This window comes from Tachysurus fulvidraco, chromosome 4 (genome assembly GCF_022655615.1).
Source record: "Tachysurus fulvidraco isolate hzauxx_2018 chromosome 4, HZAU_PFXX_2.0, whole genome shotgun sequence".
In the NCBI taxonomy this organism is placed as follows: Eukaryota; Metazoa; Chordata; class Actinopteri; order Siluriformes; family Bagridae; genus Tachysurus; species Tachysurus fulvidraco.
In genome coordinates, this window is record NC_062521.1 from 27,583,106 (window position 1) to 27,600,065 (window position 16,960).

Here is a 16,960-nt window from a genome sequence, read left to right on the forward strand (position 1 = left end):
AAATGACCAGAAACCATGCAATGTAACCTTAAAACTCTTGTCCAGGACACTTGTTTGCAGCTCTATTTGTGAGGGAGCTGTATATTTAACTGAACATGGATAGTATTCTAGGTAGCACTAATCTCTTCAGCATGAGTTTTGGGCTTGTTTATTTACTTGCAACTTTTCAGTTTCTGTGACTGATGAATAAAGCACATGATACTTGTTTAGCACCTAATAATCTAAGATGTTTTGTCTACTGTTCTGCTACACAGTGAAACATCGTCATCTGGCTGTCTTCACACAATAAATCAGCACAGAGGGATTTGTGCAGAATGGGCAAAAAAATAAGTCACTACTGCTCACAGTGTGGAAAGAGTTTTGCCAACCCAAATCATCTCAAACGACACATGTACATTCACACAGGAGAGAAACCATATCACTGTGCACAATGTGGATGGAGTTTTAGACAACAAAATCATTTAAACAAACATAAGCTTGTTCACTCAGGAGTAAAGCCGTATCAGTGCTCAGAGTGTGAAAAAAGTTTTGCTTGCAGTCAGTATCTAAAAAGTCACCAACGCATTCACACTGGACAGAAGCCGTATCAGTGCTCAAACTGTGGGAAGAGTTTTACACGAGCAAGTGGTTTAAAAAGTCACCAACGCATTCACACAGGAGAAAAGCCGTATCAATGCTCACAGTGTGAGAAGGGTTTTAGATATTTAAGTAATTTAAAAATCCACCAACACATTCACACAGGACTGAAGCCATATGTTTGCTCACACTGTGGAAAGAGTTTTAGTAATTTAACAGACATGAATACTCACGAACGCATTCACACAGAAGAGAAGCCGTATCAGTGCTCACACTGTGGGAAGAGTTTTACGCGATCAATTAGTTTAAAAGAACACCAACGCATTCACACAGGAGAGAAGCCCTATCAATGCTCACAGTGTAAGAAGAGATTTACACAATCAGGTCATTTGAAAGTTCACCAACGCAATCACACAGGTTGAAAACTCACCAAAGTATTCATCTGTATCACTGCTTAAACTGTGGGAATAATAGTAATAAAAAAAGCCACCTATTTATTCACAATAGTGATAAATGTATTGCTGATCACAGTGTTATTGCTTTAAAAAGTAATTCATTTGTGTGCATTGCTTAATAAGCAGATCAGAAGAAGGCGCCTTTGGTGTGGATGCATGGCAGGATTTGGAAAGTCAAGCACTTCCACACACAGATCTAACTTTTTTGAAGATTTTCATTCTTAGTGTCCTAGAGGGAAATTTGGCTGTTTACGCAGTTGTCACCTTGTCATGAGGTAACAGGTTTTGTTACTGTATAGTTGATGAACCATGTTCAGTGCAATTGTTCAGTCACCACTTTGGTTCCACCTGTGCACAGAGAGGCCTTTATTTTATGAATTGGTTGTTCTGGTTTTGGTTGTTTTATTCTTTACTTTTTTTTCTTTAGTCTGTCTGATGTCTGAGGCATGACTTGAACACCCCTGAATTTCATAATGGCATTACATTTAAACAAGCTGTGGTGGTTAAACAGGGGGCTGCTAAGCCACTTCCTAGGCATTTACCAGATGCTCTCTAGATTTGTGTTTTGTTGTTTTCCTGACATTTTATTCTGTTAATACTCTTCACTCATTAGATCGCAAATATTATTGATTCTTGTTATTTGTTTTTCTGTTGATGATGGCTGTAATAAATTATTTTTCAGCTAATTCATTGTCATCTCCTTTTATTGTCTGATAAAATGATGAGGGTGATTATCTTAATTAAAAAGAAGTTTATTCCAGTGTAGCAGTGACAAATAGTCCGTCTGAGACAGTCTGTAATTTCTATTTTTTGAAAATAATTTTTTGAGCTAATTCATTGTCATCTGCTTTTATTGTCTGTAAGAAGATAAAATGATAAGGGTCATTGTCTTAAATAACAAGAAGTTTATTCCAGTGAAGCAGTGAGAAATAGTCCATCTGAGGCAGTCTATAATTACTTGTTGCATATTTGAGCCATGTGTGACATCAAGATTTTTGTTCTGGCTCTGAGGTAGTGAAATGAACTTCCCCTGAGCCTCTGTCTTCCTGAAATACTTAAACTAGTGCTTATTTTTTCCTGTTTGTAATATTTATTTAAAAATGTTCTATGTTTGTTTCCTCCCATCAGAGTTTTAGACTGATGCTTTCCTTAGTCTTTGACCTATTGAACCAGTGATTCAAAGCATCTGCCAAATGCCATGAATTTAAAAAGAATGAATTTATATATATATATATATATATATATATATATATATATATATATATATATATATATATATATAAAGTTACTAAATAATTTCAAAATATGTACAAAAAATATTAAAAATGAAGAAAACACAACAATAACAAACAACCCTAACAATTGTCTTAAATATATGGTATTAAAACTATAGACATGAGATATTAAAGCATTAAAGAACCCTTAAACCATTAAAGAATTACTAAGCCAGGGCACACACTCTCATTCCCACCCCAATCCAACCGGCCCACCTGGAATATCACTTTCCCCACCTTTCATCTCATATCTGGAGCCGGGCCTGGCATTCAAACATATTTGTAGTTGTGTAAACATGTTACAATTCTCTGGTTAACTTGGTGAATGAGCCTGATAAGTGCTGCTGCTGCTACCTCTGCTGATGTCATAGATGATATTGCAAAAGAACCATGCAAAGACAATGACCGAATGACAAATATCAATAGATATGAGATGGTCATAAGATTTGGTCATAAACAAATGTCACACAGTCAGCCCTGGGGGTGTTTCAATAAGGAGGTTCCACCAACTCTGAGTTTAATCTTGAACTCTCAGTTGATTTACCCTGAGATGGGATACTCTGAGTTTTCAGTTAGAGAACAGCTGAAATTAGTTAGTTTTATCAACTCTGAATTGACTGACTCTGACTTAATCGTGTGCACCACAACTATAAAAAGCCATTATCAATGGAGCGCAGATTTAATGAGTCACCATTGCAACAGCGTCAAACAAAAAAGAGGTCTGCATATTTCTCACCAGCAGAACTGGTGTATATTGTATATACTGCAATTAAATTAAAGACTATAAAACAATAGTTTAATTTAACATCACATTGTAAAACGTATATTTTTAATGTAACTTTCTCCCTCTAGTTACACACTTTGGTCAATTCAAGGATAAATTAATGCAATTGTATATTGTTTATTTGAAAGCATTAGAAATGCAGTTTCTTGTCTCTCCTTATTGTTCAAGTGGTTGAGGTTGATTTGGGATTTAAAAAGTAATTAATAAGTAACTTTAATAAGTACTTTCTAGAGATAGTAATTATTACATTAATCTAATAAGACTTGTTGAAGATGTAATTTGTAGTTAGTAAACAAGAACTATTTTAGAGTAAATTCCCAACTGTTATAATATCAGAGGTGAAACTGGAAGATCAGTGTTTAAACCTATTAATTTAATTTTCATGTATCGGTGCAAGGAGGGGCACGGTGGCTTAGTGGGTAGCACGTCATAAGGGCGTCATAAGTGCCAACCCATCACAGGGCACACACACTCTCATTCACTCACGCAATCACACACTATGGACAATTTTTCCAGAGATGCCAATCAACCTACCATGCATGTCTTTGGACAGGGGGAGGAAACCGGAGTACCCGGAGGAAACCCCCGAGGCACAGGGAGAACATGCAAACTCCACACACACAAGGCGGAGGCAGGACAACCGAACAATTCGAACCCCCAACCCTGGAGGTGTGAGGCAAACGTGCTAACCACTAAGCCAGATTTGTATGTTAATATCTGTCTCTTGGAGCCTCCTGTCCTAACAGAACCCCAGGCAGTTGTAAGTAGCATACTCAATACACCATAAATTATGACAAATAGTATTATAAAGTGTACTCTATGAAATGCTCATCTTCAGAGGATGATGGGGATGAAGAAACCGTTTCTGCTTCCACAGAGATGCCTAGAGAGGTAAGGTTAATAATATTATGTGTCTACATATGAAACAATCTACACATTTACATTTCGTCACATTTTTATGTGGAGTAGTCTATAGAATCTAAGCATATTTCTATAAATGGTCATTCTGATTTCTTAAACTTATTAATTACTGAATTACTAGTTACAATATTTATTTCTTAAAGAAACGGAAGGCAACATGAAGCATCTGATGGCTGATGTTTCTGATGTAAGGATGGATGAGATTATGGATGTATCTTATTGATTGTAAAGAAAAACGGCACCGCTCAAATACAAATGTATAGGGATATGACAAAAAATCCACTCTGGGCCTCTAAATCCTCTCCCGATATAAATGTAACTCCCTACGAATTAATACAGCCTCTTTGTTAGGCATGATTAAGCTTTTCAAACATGACACTATCTCCTTTGCCAAGCCAAAATGATGATACTCCCCGCCTTCCATCTTTATGGTAGATACATGGGTTTGGGTCTTAAGAACTGTCCTGGCTAACAGTTCAATTACAGTTCAATTTAGATGGGCTTCCACTTTTCAAAGGCTATACACTTCAGTTCTGGTCAATTCTTGCCATTGTCATTTGTGACTATACCAAACATCCCTTCCTCGTTGGCCTTTACTGTGGTATGAAAAAGCCCACGAGCATATTTGAGCCATTTATTGACGATTTAGCTGATGTTCTTCTGTGTGGTATTGTTTACAATTTTCGAAAGGTATTGGTATAAGTATGCTCTTTTGTGTGTGATGCCCCTGCCAGAGCCTTTGTTAAAAATTCAAAATCTCACAATGGCTACTCGGGCTGTGAAAAATGTGTTCAAGTGGGTGAGTGGCAAAATAAAATGACATACCCAGAAACTGATGCAGAGTTGAAGACTGATTTTAATGATCTTATTGATGAAGAAAACCACTTGAACCAAAAACATTCTCATTTATTTGGCTTGGTAAAATGGTTACCATGTTTCCATTAGATTATATGCACTTATATTGTCTAGGCGTCACTAGAAAACTTTTGAAACTTTGGATTAGAGGTAAAGCACATATCACTAGGTTGTCCACTCAAACTGTTGCTAAAATTTCTGAAAAGTTAAAGCTGCTGAGTCCCTACACACCTGTTGAGTTTAGCCAGAAACCAAGAAGGTTATCAAAAATAGACCGCTGGAAAGCGACTGAGCTGCGCTCATTTATGTTGTATATAGGCCCTGTTGTGATGCAGAATTGCATTCAAATGCAGATGTATGAGAACTTTATGTTATTTTCTGTTGCTATGCATTTGCTTTTATCATCTGGAACCCCAGAGGTGATGATTGATTGTGCTCATGAATTGCTTGTCTCTTTTGTATGCCACTTTGGACAACATGAAATAGTCTACAATATTCACCAACTGACTCATCTGGCTGAAGAGTATTGTCTCTTTGGACCTTTGGATAATGTGTCAGCATTTCCTTTTGAGAATTCTTTTGGACAAATAAAACATCTTTTACGCAAGCCTTACTTACCCTTACAGCATGTTGTGAAAAGGTTATCTGAATAATAACCTTTCCAGCCAAATCCAGAGTAACCAAAGCCTCACAAGTGCAACTTAATTCAACCACATTTTGATGGTCCGGTGCTCCATAGCCTTGGCAAGTCTTGGCAAACAGTTCAGAAAAGTAATCACAGAAATGTACACTCTGTGTATAGTGCAAGGAGATAATTGTGTGCAAATACAGTAGTTGGCCACATTGCTATTTTGAGAAATATCATTAAAGGATTTTTGTCCTATTTCAAAAGTTTAATCATCAAGAATCATTCTTCTCCTACCCGTTTGAGTCAACCAGCATAGGCTGTTATACAGTAAAGTGTGGGAGTTACATGACATTAATAGTGTTATAACTTCAGATAACTGTCCTGATCTCAGGTGTTTCGTGTCAAATGACATTAATAGTGTTATAACTTCAGATACCTGTCCTGATCTCAGGTGTTTCGTGTCAAATTACATTAATACTGTTATAACTTCAGATACCTCTCCTGATCTCAGGTGTTTCGTGTCAAATTACATTAATATGCAGTGTAAGAAGATAATAGGTAGCAGTGGGTAACACTTTACAAAAAGGTCTCATTTAATAACAGTTAAAGCATTAAATAACAGTGAGCAATAACATTTATTTATTCATGCAGTGCCTGTCTCATAATGTTCTGTTTTTCTTTCATTTTTAATTTTAATTGTATTTTTCCTCATAACAGGTCTGAAGACAGAGATGTCCTGCTTGCCTGTCTTCAAAACTTGAGAGCCCAGGGGCCTGTTTCAGAAAAGAGGTTCAACCAACTCTGAGTTTAAACTTATTGAACTTGTTGAAGATGTAATTTGTAGTTAGTAATTAAGAACTGCTTTAGAGTAAATTCCAAACTGTTATAATATCAGAGGTGAAACCGGAAGAACAGTATTTTATTTTATCAGGAAACAACACAAAAATTGTCAGAAATTGTCAGAAATTGTCGGCCATGATGGCTGATGTAAGGATGGATGAGATTATGGATCTAATTGACTGTAAATAAAAACGGTACCGCTCAAATAATAATTCATAGGGATGTGACAAAAATCCACTCTGGCTCAAAAGAATTATTATATCAGACTCTTCATCAACAGGATCGTCCATAAAAGGACACGCCATTCCATTCATTTTACATTTACGCCATTTAGCAGACCCCTTTACCCAGAGTGACTAATATTTTGTTTCAATTTATACAACTGAGCAATTGTGTCCACAAAAGCTTGGTGGACCTGGGATTTGAACCCATGACCTTCTGATCAGTAGTCCAACACCTTAATCACTGAGCTAAAACATCACACATTTCTTCTTTAAAAAGGGGAGGAGACCGAAAGAAACTCTGGGTTAAATGAAGAAAACCTGCCCCCCGCGCGCACACACACACACACACACACACACACACACACAAATTAATAATACGTTGTATTTGGTTAAATTGCGGTCAGTATTCCTTGCCATTTTGTAAATATAAAATGACTCATAAGGTCAAAACCCTTAACATAATGAGCAACAGGTTTAAATGCAGATAATTGTTAATTTCACATACATTTCTATGTAACGAGTGGAGTGGCGCTACCCCTTTAAGAGCAATGTGCTTTGTTGTTCTGTATACTAGGTGAATGTGCGCATGCGCTAAGTGTGAACGCTTCAGTTCTAATAACACATGTATGTGAAAGTCTGATGCTGCAACCGGTTTACCTTTTATTTTCATTTTCTCATACTTATGAGTATTTTTGTTTAGTGACATGTTTTTACGGAGGTTTTCCCTATGTACGGAGGGATAAATCGTGTTTGAGTGACGCGTTTGTGAGTTCTCCGTCATTTTCTTTGAGGGCCTAACATTGAACAGCTATCCTTAATCTCCATAAACGTGTTACACAATGTGGGAAAAAAAATAGTAACTTTTAGTGAAAATCTGAGAAGTTTACTTTGTCATTATTGGCATAATGTGGAAAAATAACAGCTGGGTTGTTAATTTACAGAGAATGTCTATAAACGTACAGCATAAACCAGGGGTATTCAATTAAAATTCAAAGAGGTCCAGTTACTAAAATTTCCTCCCAGCAAAGGTCCGAATCTTATATTGTCACTTAAAATAGTGTATCCTCATGTTAATAAAATCAATAACGCACATACATTTCTATATAATTTATTGTTAAATTTCAAGTGTTTTCAAAGTCTGAACTTGTATGGCACTTGAATGGAAACAATCCTGTAGTTGTCTTTACTACATGTCAACAGACAGTGAATTTCTTCTGAATAAAATAAATAAAAAGTGCAAACACAGCTTTGAGCAGCCTGAACTTAGGACCTATATTTCAAGTAATGTAAAACATTCAGAATCTTTTGAATAAAATAAAAGTGCTTTTAATCTTTAAGAAAAAAATTAAACAAAAGACTTTTGAGCTGCCCCTTTTTAAATATTAACTACATTAATAACACAGGAACCTTAGACAAAAGAACATTTCAAGTAAAATAGAACAGGGCAGAATTTACTGAATAAAAGAAAAGTGCAGAGCTTTGAGCAGCTCCCTTTTTCCTCTCTTCTTTCGTTCTTTCCTTACTCCCTTTCCATCTTCAGTTCCTAGTGAGAGAAATGGGCATGTAACTGTCCTGTCAGCAGTTTGAATCTTAATTGTCCTGCCAGCATAATTCGGTGCATTACTGCCACCTTCTGCTCTGGAGTATGGCTTTTGATGATGCTCCTGTCGTAACTAGATTAACTGTGCATGAATGAAAGCTGTATCTTTTTATTAATATCAAAGAGCTTATATAATCGTATAATATTAGATTATAATGACGAGATGCTTAATATGATAATATTAGAATTTTAACGGGTCCGGGCAGACCGGTCTGCCATTTGGTGATGCCCGGCATAAACTGTATGAAAACAGTATTTTCCATAACAAATATATATATAGACTCTAGTGTTCTTTTTATAAATTGTTTAAAGTATGAATAATGGGATGTTTATACTTTATTTTAGAAACTTATTCAGACAATGCAAATGTCGAACTAAACCAATATATTGATCACACTAGAACTGGGACTCAAATTATAGTTATACTCAAAGATAGTTAGAGACGTGTACCTGCCAAACCCCAGACTCAGATAATAAAGGTGCTAATAGTCGACTAATGGCTGTGAAATGGCCTGTTGTTGGACTGTGTCTTTGTCCTCAGGTGTACTTAAAGGAGACACATTTCAATTGAGGTCCTCACTGAGAAGACTGCTGAGAAATTACTGGGATTGAAGAAGTTGGTAAGTCTTCAAGTTGGTAAGTCTTTTTTCTTTCTTTCTTTAGAGAAATCACATAAATAAATGATGCATTTAAATTTGAAATTCTCTAAACATTACTGTGACATTGCAGTTTCTTAGACTTTTGTGTTTACTTGATCATCGTTACTTTCAAATTTTATATTTGCAACAATCTTTATGCTGAAGGTCGATAGGTTATGTTTATAGTTTGGCAGCATATGTTCAGTTATGGAATGGTTCTGTTATTAGAAAAAAAAATCCTCTCTTGCATAGTATTGCTAAAGAACAAAGTTAGATTTTACCTGTCAAGCCACTAAATGACCAGAAACCATGCAACGTAACCTTTAAACTTTAAATGAATAAAGCACATGATAGTTGTTTAGCACCTAATAATCTAAGATGTTTTGTCTACTGTTCTGCTACACAGTGAAACATCGTCATCTGGCTGTCTTCACACAATAAATCACCAAAGAGGGATTTGTGCAGAATGGGCAAGAAAACAATTCACTACTGCTCACAGTGTGGGAAGAGTTTTGCCAACCCGAATTTTCTCAAACAACACATGTACATTCACACAGGAGAGAAACCATATTGCTGTTCAGATTGCGGATGGAGTTTTAGACTACTAAGTAACTTAAATAGACATAAACTTCTTCACTCAGCAGTAAAGCCGTATCAGTGCTCAGAGTGTGAAAAAAGTTTTGCTTGCAGTTGGTATCTCAAAAAACATCAGCTCATTCACACAGGAGAAAAGCCTTATTGCTGCTCACATTGTGGGAAGGGTTTTAGAAGCGCAAATGATTTAAAAGTTCATGAGCGCATTCACACAGGACTGAAGCTATATGTTTGCTCACACTGTTGCAAGAATTTTATAACATCAGGTGAATTAAAAACCCACGAGCGCATTCACACAGGAGAGAAGCCATATCAGTGCTCACAATGTGGCAAGAGTTTTACACAATCAAGTGGTTTGAAAACTCATCAACACATTCACACAGGAGAGAAGCCGTTTCATTGCTCACAATGTGGCAAGAGTTTTACACAATCAAGTAGTTTAAAGAAACACCAACACATTCACACAGGACTGAAGCCATATGTTTGCTCACAATGTTGGAAGAATTTTGGAACATCAAGTGAATTAAAAGCCCACGAGCGCGTTCACACAGGAGAGAAACCATATCACTGCTCTCACTGTGGGAAGAGTTTTACAAATTCAACTGGTTTGAAAACTCACAAACGCATTCACACAGGAGAGAAGCCGTATCCATGCTCACAATGTGGGAAGAGATTTACACAATTAAGTGGTTTGAAATTTCACCAACGCATTCACACAGGTTGAAAACTCACCAAAGTATTCATCTGTATCACTACTTAAACTGTGGGAATAATAATAATAATAATAATAATAATAATAATAATAATAATAATAAACTCACCAGCACCTTCACACAGGAGTGAAACCATATTATGGTTTATATTGTGGAAAGAGTTTTACATAATAAACTGGTTTGAAAAGCCACCAATTTATTCACAATAGTGAGCAGTGTATTGCTGATCACAGTGTTATTGCTTTAAAAAGTACCTCATTTGCATGCATTGCTCAATTAGCAGATCAGAAGAAGGTGTCTTTGGTATGGACGGCAGAAGCGGCTTTTGAAATGTTGAAACTTTTATACTGCTACACCTTTAGCTAGCTGTGATTACAGTAAGCCTTTCCAATTGAGTGTGTCAGATAAACATGTTTTACAATGCCATTTTTCTCAGTAATGGAGTTAGCAGCCAATAATCTCTCATGTGTATAAGATAGGCTATGATGTGATACTTGCTTTACCAGAGTTGACAATTAAGAGGGACCAGACAGTTAATCTGTCAGACAGGAAGATGACCATTTTGGATGGTGAGCAACTTGATTGTTAGTTAACTTCTACTAGCACTATGAATGCATGGCAGGACTTGGAAAGTCAACCGCTACCACACAGATCTTTTTTGTAGATGGTCATCCTTAGTGGCCTAGAGGGAAATTTGGCTGTTTACACAGTTGTCACCTTGTCATGAGGGAGCAAGTTTTGTTACTGTATAGCCGATGAACCAATTGTTCAGTTTCCACTTTAATTCCACCTGGGCACAGAGAGGCCTTTATTTTATGGATTGGTTGTTCTGGTTTTGGTTGTTTTACTTTTCTTTGTCTGATTGGCCCTTGAATTTCAACACTCCAGTTTTGTTTTACTGTGTTTTCCTGACATTTTATTCTGTTAATACTCTTCACTCATTTTTACTTGTTACTTGTTTTTCTGTTGGTTATGGCTGTAATAAATTATTTTTTGAGCTAATTCATTGTCATCTCCTTTTATTGTCTATAAGAAGATAAAATGTTGAAGGGGATTATCTTAATTAACAAGAACTTTATTCCTGTGTAGCAGTGACAAATAGTCCATCTGAGGCAGTCTGTAACTTGTTTCATATTTGAGCCATGTGTGACATCAAGATTTTTGTTCTGGCACTAAGGTAGTGGAATGAACTTCCCCTGAGCCTCTGTCTTATACTAGTGCTTATTTTTTCCTATTTGTAATATGTATTTTAAAATGTTCTGTTTCCTCCCTATGTTTTAGACTGATGCTTTCCTTAGTCTGTTATCCTATTGAACCAGTTTTGACGGATTCAATGATTCAAAGCTTCTGCCAAATGCCATAAATGTAAACTTGAATTGTGTAGTAAAAATCACAATTGTTAAATGTACAGTACAATGTGCAGTACTTTTGTAAGTAGAAGAAACAATGCAGCATATTGTCGCTGTCGGGAGGAAACCTCCTATGTCCAAATTTTGTCAATTTCATATTTTTTCACATATCGATGCTATTGTCTGTTATTTTTACAAGTTATTAACCAATCTAAAGTCTTGAAAATAGCTTGAGCGCAAATCTCTTACACTTCAACTGTCTGAGAAATCCCATAACTCTTTCCCGTGGGAGAGCTTCGCGGCATATTTCTCCTCAAGATTAAGAGTTGCAACGAATCAACACGTCTTAAAGTGATATCCAAAGTGATTTTCGTGAGGCTCAAAGAAAAAAAATCTTGACCCCCGCTAGTTCTGGTCCTCGTCTGAGGACAGGAATTTAGTGCAAGACAGTCCACTGCAACGCGGACTAAACCCTGTGCATTGCAGATAAGATAGGATTGTATCTTACAATGTCAAGGCAAACTGTTATGTTCAACAAGTAGCTGCCTTTGCCGTCATGCTCATCACTTTAAGCAAGCTGGCTGGCTTTTTGCCTCGTTATTATATGTAAACATGCCATATAACATGAAACGATAATTTGACCGTTATTAATTTTATTTAACAAGTGAAAATAGTATGGTTAAATACATTTGAGTAGGCCTGTTTTGTTAAAAATCGATAGCTGTAATGCTTCTATGCAGAAAGAAACCCGTGAGCCACGAAGGTAAGTTTGCGAGCAGATTAGACTAATTTCCACCTATTAGACAGCCTAATCAGCTCATCGTGTTTTGTATTGCATCACTTATAGCTCTTAAAACTTTTAAATAGAGTTTACGAAGATGTATGTAACTACAGTCATTAGCTTTGGTTAACTATTGAAGCCTTGTCTCTTGTCAAAAGGCTCAACAATATCGCAGACTTTATTGAACACTGCTGGCAGCAGCGACGTATGTGCCATTCTTATCAATGACAGCATAACCTCGTATCTCCCTGTTCCCAAGTTATAAAGCTTCTATCTCCGATAAAACTTGACTTTGGGGAAATGTTGTGTTAATGTTGGTACACAACAGTATATGATAGCAATATAAGGTATAATAACAACTTTAACAATGCAATGTTTAATAACAAAAAAATACGGCGTTTTTTTTTTTATTTCCTGAAAAATAATGGTTTTGGAGATACAAGAATTCCGCCCGACAGCGACGATAAGAGTTGGCTAAACAAGCAGCACTGGGGCCTTCAATCATATTTGTAGTTGTGTGAATCTGTTAGAATTCTTTGGTTCACTTGGTGAAGAAGCCTGAAGTGCTGCTGCTGCTACCTCTGCTGATGTCATGGATGATACTGTAAAAGGACCATGCAAAGACAGTTACTGAATAACAAATATCTTTGAAATTTAATCAGGTGAACAGGGAGTATTTATACAAAAGATGGGTGTAATATTCAGTGATACTTGCAGAAACTGACATGGTGGTTGACATGCTTGTTAACAGTTTGGTAAGTTTATTAAAAAAATATATTACCTAAATTATACAAAAAGAAACTCGTAGAATGTATGTTTTTGGTTTATCAAAACAGAAAGAATATCTAGGACAAAACAAAGGATGAGATGGTCATAAGATTTGGTCCATAAACAAATGTCACACAGTCAGCCCAGGACAGAAAGTGCAACAATATATTCAAAATATATCAATGCCCTCTTAGGTCCCAACCTCAAATACCAGTCATCCTTTAAGTCTGTGCAACTGTGCTTGTCAGAGTTCAGAGGGTGGTCTTCTCTAACAAAAAGCATGACTTCATCTTACTGAGTGGAACTGCCATGAAAATGTTAAATAGGGCACCTACAGATCACCCAGCTTCTCACATATTTTGAATGATATTGGTGGTGATGTGAACACTATTAGAAATAAAGAAACAGAATGAGGTATTAAACATCTTACAGACACCACCACTCTGCAATCAAGATGTCTTATTTTGAATAACTACATCTCTCATAGCCTTTAATTCACCATTGACAAACTGCAGAGCTTGTTCAGTATCATTCACTATGGATAAGAAGATATTTGTCAAACTATTTATTTTAAGTGTGGCTGAGGTGTCTCCTCTAAGGACCATGAACCATTGTACTGTACCACACAATATAGTGAAGGCCAGGGGTCAGAAAAGGTATACCCAAAAAAATATGAAGAAACAGATCACCTGCCATGGGGATGAAACACAGGGGACTCTCATTTGGGATTTTTCCAAGGGTATGTACAGAAACATTAGGGACAACAATGTAGCACCCAGTCCAATTACAATGTATAATGTACAATGTATAGGTTTTACTACTGCATACCCACAAAACAGTGTTGGTTTAGGTCAGACATGTACCATCAGTAGATGGAGTAAAACATCATTAATAAAACAGAAAGATTCCGAGGCCTCTTCCAAAGCTATCACATTCACGTGAATCTTGCACTCAGAACTGCTGAGGAAAAACTGGTCACTACCATTAGAACAGAGACAAGTGTCACCCATTTTTTTGGAACAATTAATACCTGAGAATTGTTCAATAACAAAAAAATCAGGTGGAGGGGTGCACTCTCCTCAGGGATACCATGACATGCAGTAACTATATACTGATTCACTTTGCTGATGTAGCTTTTGGTGTTCACTATTAAAATTGGACATGCACATCAAACACTGGTTTCTGATCTTTTAGATGTCTCAGTGTTAGCAAACATCTCAATGTCTTTAAGGGCAAGAGTCATGGCCCATCCTATCACTGGGCTGCTACAGCTGACTGCTGCTTTTCTTTCAGGACATGACATGGCCAAACCAGAGTCTGGCTATAACTCCAATCTAAATGTTTGGTTTTAAAGCAGACAACATGCCCCCTTTAAACCAACAAGTTCAGCCATTTGAGCTGAAAGAAAAATAATGCAGTGAGCTTCAGGTACAACATTAGGCAAAGAAAACACTGAGTATCTGCATACAGTGGAATTGAGATCAATGGGTTTAGAACATGGGCCCTCTATGAATATGTGGATAGTGTCCTCCAATTGGTGGATAGAAGTTATAACACTCAAATAACCCAAATAGTTAACGTGATAAGTTAATGTGATAAGAGACAGTATGTGGGTACTCTGTTAATGGCACCTACATATAATATGTCATATTTTTTGCTTGACAGTGTAGCCGGTTGACTGGGAAATGCGAGTTTAAAGACTTTTTTTATTTGTAATGAATAAATAATCAATTTAGTGAATAGGTTAACGTTATCAAAACTTGTTAAATGTAATTTTTTTCACTTAACTAAAGCTTATATTCACTGCTTTATGATTCTTGTTAGAGGTTCCTATCAATTGTTGCAGGTGGGGCCTTAATCAGTGGTACACCGCGGGTATATATGTAATCACTACAAGCAGCTTGCCTTTTTCAGTGGCATTCACTAAATTCCAGGGGTTTCGTTACCACGACGTAAAGTGTGCGTGTTTCCGGAGGTCTTGGAAAAACGCTCTCTTTCAAAACCAGCATACTACGAAGGACAAAACAGTCATGCAGGTAAATTTACTTTAGAAAACAAATAAACAACCAAAAACTACGGTTAGGGTTAGATTATCAAATAGTCCACGCCTACCCGATGACGCAATATATTTTACGCTGTTCTGAAATCCGTGGAAATAAATGCCTGCCGATGCTACTGAGCAAGGGCAGGCACTTATTTCCACGGATTTCAGAACAGCGTAAAATATATTGCGTCATCGGGTCGCAACAAACTTTGATGTTGGCTTTGACGATGCAAGTATTCGCAAAGGCCGGTGCTTTTTGGAGGCGAGTGGACATAAGGGTCAGTGTTATTTTTGGACGCGAGTAGACAGAAAGCTAGGGTGCCAAAACATTTGGAGGTAAGTGGAGACAAGCATGTGATGTCATCTGAATACTCTTGTGCTGAGTGTTTTGATATGTCACAAGTCCATGTTGTGCTAATTTTTACGTGACTTCATCAGAATACACGTGAAGTTCTCCTCATTGTTCTGAGTGTTTTGATGTGTCACATGACCATGTTGTAAAAAGTTTTTGATTTTGCATATTTGGGGGCGGGGCTGCGGCACAACCGAAAGGCCAGTCAGTACACCAATTTAAAACTTTGTTCAGAGTATCACCCCAATCGAGCTGGCCGAGTTTGGTGTAGGTAGTTCAAAAGCTTGCCGGATTACAAACCTCCAAACTTTATAATTAGAGTCTATGTGAAAAAAGGCCACTTGACCTGGTACCGGAAGTAACGGTACTTGGATCACTTAGAAAAGTAATAGCATAAAACTTCAGACCAGCTTCTACAACAATCCGAATTTGGTGCATGAGGCTCGAAAGCCCTAGGAGGAGTTACTCTTGATAAATTATTATCTAAGCTCAAATAGGAAAACATAATGTTGGCTTCTACAAAGCCAACATAATGACTTGTGAGGTCAAAACCCTTTACATAATGAGCAACAAGTTTAAATGCAGATAATTCTTCATTTTACATACGTTTCTATGTAAAAAAAATAATATAGTGACTTTTAGTGAAAATGAGTTTACTTTGTCATTATTGGCATAATGTGGAAAAATACAATTTACAGAGAATGTCCATAAATGTACAGCATAAACTGTATGAAAATAGTATTTTCCATAAAAAAAGGCTATAATTCTGCCATAAATGTGTGTATTAGACTAGTTTGTCCTAATGTGAAACGCTGATGTAGCAGAATTTTCATATGAATCTAATACATTATAAGATTTTTAATATTTTGTTCTCCATACCCTGATATTAGAACAATCCCTCCAGTCACTTTGCATATCTTTAATTGACCGGATAGTTATAGATGTGTACCTGCCTCAGACACCTCAGACTCGGATAATAACGGTGCTAATAGTTGGCTAATGGCTGTGAAATGGCCTGTTGTTGGACTGTGTCTTTGTCCTCAGATGTACTTAAAGGAGACACCTTGACATTTTAGTTGAGGTCCTCACTGAGAAGACTGCTGAGAAATTACTGGGATTTAAGAAAAAGATCACCTCAATTTGGTAAGTCTTTTTTTTTTATGTCTTTCTTTAAATAAAATTCTCTAAACATTACTGTGACGTTGCAATTAGTCAATTATTTCTTAGACTTGTTTTGTATTTATTTAATCATTGTTACTTTCGAATAATATATTGCAACAATAGTCTTTATGCTGAAATTCAATGGGTTATATTTATAGTTTGGCAGCATATGTTCAGTTATGGAATGGTTCTGTTATTAGAAAAAATAATCCTCTCTTACATAGTATTGCTAAAGAACAAAGTTAGATTTACCACTAAATGACCAGAAACCATGCAACATACACTAAATGACACTAAATGACCAGAAACCATGCAACATAACCTTAAAACTCTTGTCCAGGACACTTGTTGGCAGATCTATTTTTGAGGGAGCTGTATATTTAACTGAACATAGATAGCATTC

General features: G+C 36.5%; 1 protein-coding gene across 2 annotated transcripts in view; it reads left to right on the forward strand.

Annotated features, from left to right (window-relative positions):
* LOC113662712 (zinc finger protein 79-like) overlaps positions 1–16,960 on the forward strand; it is a 59,956-nt gene that overhangs the window by 40,909 nt on the left and 2,087 nt on the right. The window contains exons 5-7 of one of the 2 annotated variants that reach the window (XM_047812540.1): positions 406–993; positions 9,353–9,403; positions 9,656–10,108. In XM_047812540.1, the coding sequence (XP_047668496.1) occupies positions 406–993; positions 9,353–9,403; positions 9,656–10,108 (1,092 nt within the window). Of the gene's footprint in view, positions 1–405; positions 994–9,352; positions 9,404–9,655; positions 10,109–14,705; positions 15,037–16,440; positions 16,540–16,960 lie in introns of those variants that run through there. The other variant, XM_027177799.2, reaches the window with a different exon arrangement.